The sequence below is a fragment of the Ornithorhynchus anatinus genome, chromosome 8 (genome assembly GCF_004115215.2).
Source record: "Ornithorhynchus anatinus isolate Pmale09 chromosome 8, mOrnAna1.pri.v4, whole genome shotgun sequence".
NCBI classification, from domain to species: domain Eukaryota; kingdom Metazoa; phylum Chordata; class Mammalia; order Monotremata; family Ornithorhynchidae; genus Ornithorhynchus; species Ornithorhynchus anatinus.
The window spans coordinates 28,075,560-28,084,441 of NC_041735.1; the positions used below are offsets into that span (position 1 = coordinate 28,075,560).

Below are 8,882 nucleotides of genomic sequence, written 5' to 3' on the forward strand. Positions count from 1 at the left end.
GGAGGGCTGGGGGCATGAGGTGCTACTGGGTCCTGAATGTTGGATGCTTCATCAGGCCAGACTTATTCCCTGCTCCTCCTGTTCTAACACTGTGACAAGGTCCTGACGGGGATGGTCTCTGGGGTGATTTTTTTTTAATCACACCCCAGGTGGCCCAGTGGTAAGGACCATTCTTACCTTGAGGAGGGCTGCTAGTTTTCAACTCAATTTTCAAGACCAAAGTGCTCATCCTCCCTTTAGAACAGAATTGATTTCCCCCCCACCAGGAAAGAGATTGGGGTTGAGGGCTGGGGGAGACAGTGGGAAACTGGGTATCAATAGCCATTAGCATTGAAAGAGGCCCGATTCCTTTCTTGGAAAAAGCTACTAACTTCCAGGCCCAATTTTTCAAACCGGGGTGTGGGTATAGCCTTCATTACCTTTTCAGTACAGTCCCTTGACTTATCACGATTGCGTTTTGAATGTCTGTGTTAGGATTCTTCTTCTCCTCTTGGGCTTCATTAGGCTGTGGAAGAAAGATCCGAATATTGGTTTTTTGAAAATATTTTCATTTTGAGTCCGATTTCCTGGAGTGAAGTCCATTTCCCCACCACTAGGTACCCTAAAAGACTTGGTCCAAAGGAGTTTTCTGTTGACATGTTGGTGATTTGACTAAAGTACAGATCAGAAGATTAGGGCTCGTACAGAAAACTAGCTGCTGTGTGGGTAGTGAGAAAGGGAACCAGATATCTGTCTACAGATGCACCCGCACAGCTACTTGTTGAAATGAGTTCCTCTGAGATTGGGCATTGGTCCAGTGTGATTTTGTTACTGGTTTGAAGCTAACCTGGTATTGCCATTACACATTTTTAAATTGATCACACTTCAGAGGAGATTGAAAGGAGACATTTTTGTCCAGGAAAAAATGTGTACTTGCATTCAGATTTCACATGAGCGGGCAAGAAATGTTTTAAAATGGAAAAAAGACCAACTTCTATTTTTAAACGATAATCCTAAAATATCTCAATTTTTATGTATTTGTACCCAAATTAAATGTCCCTTTGGATCATCTATTACAGTTCTTTGTTGAAGCGAAAGAAAGAAATGAAAATGTTTTAGTGCTAGTTTGAGCCCTATCTGTTATTAGAAAAATTGATTCAATAGAAAATTTGTAGTTACAAGATTGCTGTTGGTTGAAATTGATTGCAACCATGCTAAAAAAGAAAACTTGTAGCTTTATGTGTGCAATATGAGTGCGGTAATTTCTGTACGTGGAGACATGTTATTACTTTGTGGTACAGCTTCACTTTAATTCTAATAGAATGAAGAAAAGAATAACATTTTAAGGTATGAATGACAAAGTTTTCACAAGTGAACGCCCCAAAAGAGAACAGTAATTCCAAGATCACGCTTATCGCATATTAAAGACACAGATTCCTCTTTTGTAATTGTATCTGGTCATCTCAACTTCCCTTGAGATTCATTTCAAATTTTAAAAAATCATTTTTTCGTCTTTTTTTTAGACCTTATTTAATCCCAACAAGACTGTGGTGAAGATGTTTGTTGTGATGTATGACTTACGAGAAATGCCAGCCAATCATCAAACATTCCTACGTCAAAGAACTTTTTCTGTACCCGTAAAACGAGAAATGAAGAGAAATATTAATAAAGAGAACCTTCGCCAGACTGAAGAAAGGCTATTACGCTACCTCATCCATCTGAGGTAACTTTTCAGATTAAAATCGCGGCGTTCAGTTTGCTCCGCCTCGTGGTTAAAAAAAATCTAACTTCCCTAAGCAATCCAGAATTGGAATCCTAACTCCGAATGGCTGAAATCCCGAATTGTGACTGGGAAGCTAAATGAGCCCTGGCTGCTTCTTGTGGAAGCCAGACTCCCATCGATTCCCAAGGCAGTTTTATTTCTGGGGGGTTGATTATACCCGGGTCAGGGTTTTCAGCTGGAGTTACAGCCTGATGTTAGCCTTTGAGTGGATGCTTGATGTCTGACTAGGAGTTAAGTTCTAGGCCCTCTGCGGGAACTGAAAATGGTAACTCTTTTTTATGGAATTAAGTGTTTACTATGTGCCAGACACTGTACTCAGCACTGGGATAAATATAAGCTAATCAGGTTGGACACAGTCCGTGTCCCACGTGGGGCTCGCGGTCTTATCCCACATTTTACAGATGAGGTAACTGAGGCACAGAAAAGTTAAATGACTTGCCCGAGGTCACAGAGCGGACATGTGGCGGAGATGGGATTCGAACCCAGGTCTGCTTTGGTGTTTTCCCTCTGTGACCCTCCCTTCTCTTAGTTGAGAGGGACTCACTGTATGCTTCTGGGATGCCTCATCATCCTAGAAAAGGATGCATACCTCTGACTTCGGTTAACAGATCTCACTTCCCCATTTTTAAAAAGCACCGTATTCATTGGAAAGCTAGTGAGCGGCATGCTCTGCTGACTGTCTGCTGAACTGCAGACTCGTTGCTGGGAATTCTTTTGTTCTAGTACCTGCTGTGAAGTTGCGGGGACTGCTTCCATGGGGGCGGGGGGGGGGGGGGGGGGGGGCGGGGAATGTGCCTTGAACCGCAAAAACTCACCGAACTTCAAAAGGCCAAGTGGATAGAGCACGGGCCTGGGAGTCAGAAGGACCTGGGTTCTAATCCCTGGCTGCTGTGTGATCTTGGGAGATCAATCGATCAATTTTATTTATTGAGCACTTACTCTGTACAGAGTCCTTTCCTAAGTGATTGGGAGAGTACAATGTAAGTAACAATAAACATACACATTCCCTGCCCACAATGAGCTTACAGTGTAGAGGGGGAGATAGGCATTAATATAAATAAATTACAGAAATGTACATACACGTTGTGGGAATGGGAGGGGGTGATGAACAAGTCAGGGCAATGCAGAAGGGAGTGGGAGAAGAGGAAAAGCGGGCCTTGGTCAGGGAACCTCCCGGAGATGTGCTTTCAATAATGTTTTGAAGAGGGGGAGAGTAATCGTCTGTCAGAGTTGAGGACAGAGGGCGTTCTAAGCCAGGGGAAGAAGGATGTGGGCGAGGGGTCGGCCGCAGGATCGAGGTACAGTGAGAAGGTTAGCATTAGAGGAACGAAGCATGTGGGCTGGGTTGTCGTAGGAGAATAGCGAGGTGAGGTGGGAGGGGGTAAGGTGATGGACTGCTTTAAAGCCAACGGTGAGGAGTTTTTGTTTGATGCGGAGGTGGAAGGACAACCGGTGGAATTCCTTGAGGAATGGGGAAACATGGCCTGAACAGATACAATTTAGTGATGAATGAATGAATGAATGAATGAATGAATTTTGGTAGAAAAGTGACCCCCGGGCAGCAGAGTGAAAGATGGACCAGAGTGGGAGAGACAGGCAGCTGGGAGGTCAGCAAGGAGGCTGATACGGTAATCAAGGCAGGAAAGGATAAGTGATATTAACATGGTAGCTGTTTGGATGGAGAGGAAAGGGCAGATTTTAGGGATGCTGTGAAGGTGGAACCAACAGGATTTAGTGATGGACTGAATATGCACTGCATTATTGAAAAATTAATAGGAGTTAAATTGAATATCTCAATTTAATAACGAGAGAGAGGAGTCAAGGATAACGCCATGGTTACGGGCTTGTGAGACAGGAGGGATGGTGGTGCCGTCTACAGTGATAGGAAAGTAACGGGGAGGACAAGATTTGGGGAGGAAGATAAGGAGTTCTGTTTCGGACATGTTAAATTTGAGGTGACAGGAGGACATCCAAGTAGAGATTAGAAGCCATTGGCTTAGTGGAAAGAGCACGGGCTTGGGGAATCAGAGGTCGTGGGCTCTAATCCCGGCTCCTCCACTTGTCAGCTGTGTGACTTTGGGCAAGTCACTCAACTTCTCTGTGCCTCAGTTACCTCATCTGGAAAACGGGGATGAAGACTGTGAGCCCCGTGTGGGACAAACTGGCAACCTTGTATCTATCCCGGCGCTTAGAACGGTGCTTGGCACATAGTAAGCGCTTAACAAATGCCATCATCATCATCTTGAAGGCAGGAGGAAATGCGAGATCGCAGAGAGGGAGAGCGATGGGAGCTGGAGATGTAGAGTCGGGTATAATCTGCACAGAGGTCGTGATGGAAGTCGTGGGAGCGAATGAGTTGTCCAAGGGGGTGGGCGTAGATGGAGAATAGAAGGGGACCCAGAACTGAACCTTGAGGGACCCTCATAGTTAAGGGGGTGGGAGGCAGAAGAGGAGCCCAGGAAGGAGACTGCGAATGAACAGCCAGAGAGCTAAGAGGAGAACCAGGAGAGGACGGTGTCAGTGAAGCCGAGGTTGGATAATGTTTCCAGGAGAAAGGGGTGGTCGACAGTGTCCAAGGCGGTTGAGAGGTCGAGGAGGATTAGGCTGGAGTAGAGGCTGTTGGGAGGTTTCTGAGAGGGCGGTTTCTGTGGAGGGAAGTGAATGGAAGGCAGATTGGAGGGGGTCAAGGAGAGAATTGGAAGAGAGGAATTTGAGACAGTGGGCGTAGACAACTTGCTCAAAGAGTTTGGAGAGGAACGGTGTAGACAACTTGCTCAAGGAGTTTGGAGAGGAATGGTTAGGAGGGAGCTGTGGGGTCAAGGGAGGGGTTTTTTAGGATAGGGGAGACATGGGCATGTTTGAAAGCAGTGGGGGAGAGCCAACAGTTGAAGGCTGTTATGGAAGAAGGGAGGGGGCAAGAGTTTTGATAAGAGGTTAGGCAACCACACCCTGACCTGACTGCTGGGAAAGAGGGAAGATGAAGAAAATGGCCTCTTTCCTGCTGCAGAAATCCAACAATATTACAGGCACATTCCCTGCCCACAACAAGCTTACAGTCAAGAGGGGAAGACAGGTATTAATCTAAATAAACAAATTACAGATATGTACATACGTGCTGTTAGGCTGGGAGAAGGGACGAGAGAAGCAGCGTGGCTCAGTGGAAAGAGCCCGGCCTTGGGAGTCAGAGGTCATGAGTTTGAATCCCGGATCTGCCACTTGTCAGCTGTGTGACTGTGGGCGAGTCACTTAACTTCTCTGTGCCTCAGTTACCTCATCTGTAAAATGGGTATTAACTGTGAGCCTCACGTGGGACAACCTGATTACCCTGTCTCTCCCCCAGCGCTTAGAACAGTGCTCGGCACATAATAAGCGCTTAACAAATACCAACATTATTATTATAAAGGGAGCAAGTCAGGGCGATGCAGAAGGGAGAGGAAGAAAAGGAGAAGAGGACTTAGTCAGGGAAGGCCTCCTGGAGGAGATGTGCACGTCGCCTACCTTCTCTGTGCCTCATTTAACTCATCCCTAAAATGGGGATGGAGACTGTGAGCCCTAGGTGGGACCTGGCCTGTGTCCAACCCGATTAGCCTGTGTCTATCCCAGTGCTTAACACAGCGAGTGCTCGGCACCTACCATAACAAATACCATAAAAAAGGCGGGGGGTGGGGGGAATCTTCTTTATGTTGGCGGAAAAAAGCGAAACGATACCCGTCGGTTCATTTAGATGTAAAAGTTGGTCGTGTAAGTCCGAAAGTCCTCTGAAGCAGGCGTTCATTTCCCCTTTTACCGCTTAGGAAATTCAGTGTGAAAACCTGGCTGTAATTGAGGGGGACTCGTGGGAACCCAGCGGTGTGAGGTAGGCCTCAGGGGCCCAGGACCAGTTGAGCCGAGGGAGGAACGAGGGCCGCTAGGCTGGGACCAGCTCACCTACTCAGCGCTGGCGTCGAGAAGCCGGGCGTCCCGGAGCGTGGCGCCAGCTTCCGGGCCGCCGTACGGAGCTGGGGCGGGGGGGACCGAGCCGCGTTCTCTCGGAAGCGTGCGATGCCGCAGCCCCGGCGTCCCCGAGGACGGGAAAGTCGGACGAAACCGAGGCAGTCCGAGATGGTTTCTACCAGTCAACCTGTCTTTGCCGGCTTGCCAGTTGTTCAAACCCACGAGGGCTTTCCGTTTGTCCCGCCCAGGTTCCAGAGCTCTAAATCTGGAAAGATCTACCTCCACAGAGATGTGCGGCTCCTGTTCTCTCGAAAGTCGATGGAAGTTGACAGCGGTGCTGCGTACGAACTCAAATCTTACACTGAAGCTCCAACAAACCCTCAGTTCTCGCCCCGTTGTTGAAAAGCAGTACGAAGCCCAAGTACTCGTTCGACACCCGATCTGAAGTTGGAGGGGAAGACGTGGCCCCGGAGGGAGCGTCCCCCATATAGCGGCAGCCGGCGAGGGTGTGGCCGCCCTCCCAACCCTGGACCGGCTTCTAGGGACCGTGTCTGGAACGAGCTCTGTGGAATCCAAGTAGACTGGAAGCGAACACTTAAGTCCTAATGCTTTTTGTACTGTTGAAATCACTTCGTTGGATGTGTTGCAATAGCAGAAGCCCCCCAGTTAGTTTAGTGTTTACACATTTTATTTTTCAGTTATTTAATATTTAATGTTTCATTTAATACTCAAGTGATGTTGGTCTCTAGTGTTCTAATGTAGCACAAATCCTACGTAAAATCATACTATGTATTTTTGACATTAGTATTGAAATCGGAAACTATATACAGAAGTCTTTGATTCTGTGTGAGGTGTTTTTAAGTGATATTCATTTAAGTTATTGAAAACCAGAATGACTTTTTGAACTTCCATAAGCATTATCATACTATGCAAGCATGTGTGCTTTCGTTTCCGTCATCCTCCGCGTTTTTAATTTTCACTCTCCTGACTCTCGATGCCCGCACACCAGTCTTGGAATGGGGCCAGCGGGGCCATGCACGACCCCCTGCTTTTACTCTTTCTCTCCCCCTCCCTTCCCCTCCGCCCCCGAATTCGGTTTGCCCGGGCAGTTTGTTCTAACAGTTCATCGTCTGCTCTCAGTCCTTTTCTCTCCCAAGAGCCAATCAGCACTACACACATTTTACAGAAATTGTTTGTCCCGTGTCCCTTCATTTTCTCAGATTGTAAAAAAGGTGTACTTTGAAAACAGATTAGTATTTATATCGTAAATATAATCAAAATGAAAACGAACGTGTGCCCTGTGTATTTATTCCTGCGTACCTGGTGTGGAGCTGGTGATGCTGGGGAGGAGGAGGAGGTTGGGGGTGCGGGGGTGTTTTGTGTTCGTGTATACGTACATACACGCTGCGATTACCAGGCTAGAGGGCGGAATCACAGGCAGCCAAATGGCAGGCGGGAGCAGAGCGGGGCTGCGTAGCTTTTGGGGTCGGGGGCGGCGGGAAAGAGGTGGCATGTCGAGGGAATTCTGGAAAAGTTAGTCAGGCGACCCTCTGGGCGCCCTGACTCCCTGTGGCCCACAGCTCCCCCTTCTAGACTGAGCCTATTGTTGGGTAGGGATTGTCTCTCTGTTGCCAAGTTGTACATTCCAAGCGCTTAGTACAGTGTTCTGCACACAGTAAGCGCTCAATAAATACGTTTGAATGAATGAATGAATGGGAAATCAACCCATCAATGGTCTTTATTAAGCACTTACCGTGTGCAGAGCACTGTCCCAAGCGCTTGGGAGAGTGCAATACAATAGGGTTGATTGACACGATCCCTGCCCTCAAAGAGCCTGGGGGGGGACAGATATTAAAATAAATTCCAGATGGGACGTATCTACCGACTCTGTAATATCGAACTCTCCCAAGCGTTTAGTACGGTGCTCTGCACACAGTAAACACTCGATGAATATGAATGATTTATTGATGGGGGAAATAGAGTCAGCAATGGCCGAGAATGGTTCCCCCCCTCTTCGATCCCAGACACGGCTCCAGGCGACACCCTTGGGAATCCCTGTACCATTGATACACCTCTCCCGCTCCATCTCTTGGGGAAGGAATTTTGGGTTCAGTGAATATTTCAAGGCATTATTAACGTCCTATTTTAATTTCCCCAAAATAAAGTATTGGCATTCCCAAGTGATAGGACAGCGAGCTTTACTGACAAAAGGGATTTTTCTATTTTACTTGAATTTAACCAGAACTGCTGTTATGTGATTTTCAGTCACATTGTATTCAGATTTCCTACATTTTAATACGTTTTATAAAGTAGTGAGCATACCTACTCTCCTATGAATCAGCGACTTATCGGCGCAGGAGAGTTTGCGAACGCCAGTGAAGATTAGAACGATGCCGTTGAGAGACATTCTCTCACCGGGATTCGAGAGACATTCTCTCACCAGGGTTATCCATAATGGAAAGGGCTAGGTCGGAGCTTCGAAGTTGACTCACCTGTGCTGGGCAGCAGCAGCATGGGAAATAATCATGGTATTTGTTGAGCACTTGTTATGTGCCAAGCACTGTTCTAAGCACTGGGTAATAATAATAATGGTGGTATTTGTTTTGCGCTTACTATGTGCAAAGCACTGTTCTAAGCTCGGGGGGATATAAGATGATCAGATTGTCCCATGTGGGGCTCACAGTCTTCATCCCCATTTTACAGATGAGGTAACTGAGGCACAGAGAAGTTAAATGACTTGCCCAGAGTCACACAGCTGGCAAGCGGCAGAGCCGGGATTAGAACCCAGGACCTCTGACTCCGAAGCCCGGGCTCTTTCCATTGAGCCATGCTGCTTTATAAGGTGATCAGCTTGTCCCAAGTGGGGCTCACAGTCTTAATCTCCGTTTTACAGTTGAGATAACTGAGGCACAGAGAAGTTAAGTGCTTGCCCAAGGTCATTCAGCAGACCAGTGGCAGTGCCGGGATCAGAACCCACGACCTCTTTCTGACTCCCAAGCCCGTGCTCTTTCCACTAAGCCACATCAAAGGCTCTTGACTCAAAGGAAAGAGTCAAGTGATCAAAACGTCGATCAAAAGACGTCAGAGACTTCAGTTTTTACCGTGAGGAAGAGGGCCACGGTAAACCACGTCTGTATTTTTTACCCAGAAAAGTCTACGGATATACCTACCGGAATGACTACAGAAG

At 47.3% G+C, this 8,882-nt stretch overlaps 1 protein-coding gene across 7 annotated transcripts in view; it reads left to right on the plus strand.

Moving 5' to 3' along the window:
* Positions 1–6,985, plus strand: part of FAM214A (family with sequence similarity 214 member A) — a 95,834-nt gene extending 88,849 nt beyond the window's left edge. For 6 of the 7 annotated variants that reach the window (XM_029070078.2, XM_029070081.2, XM_029070079.2 and 3 more), the window contains 2 exons: positions 1,503–1,702; positions 5,944–6,985. In XM_029070078.2, the coding sequence (XP_028925911.1) occupies positions 1,503–1,702; positions 5,944–6,097 (354 nt within the window). In that variant the 3' untranslated portion in view covers positions 6,098–6,985. Of the gene's footprint in view, positions 1–1,502; positions 1,703–5,556; positions 5,924–5,943 lie in introns of those variants that run through there. The other variant, XM_029070075.2, reaches the window with a different exon arrangement.
* Positions 6,986–8,882: the final 1,897 nt, after the last annotated feature.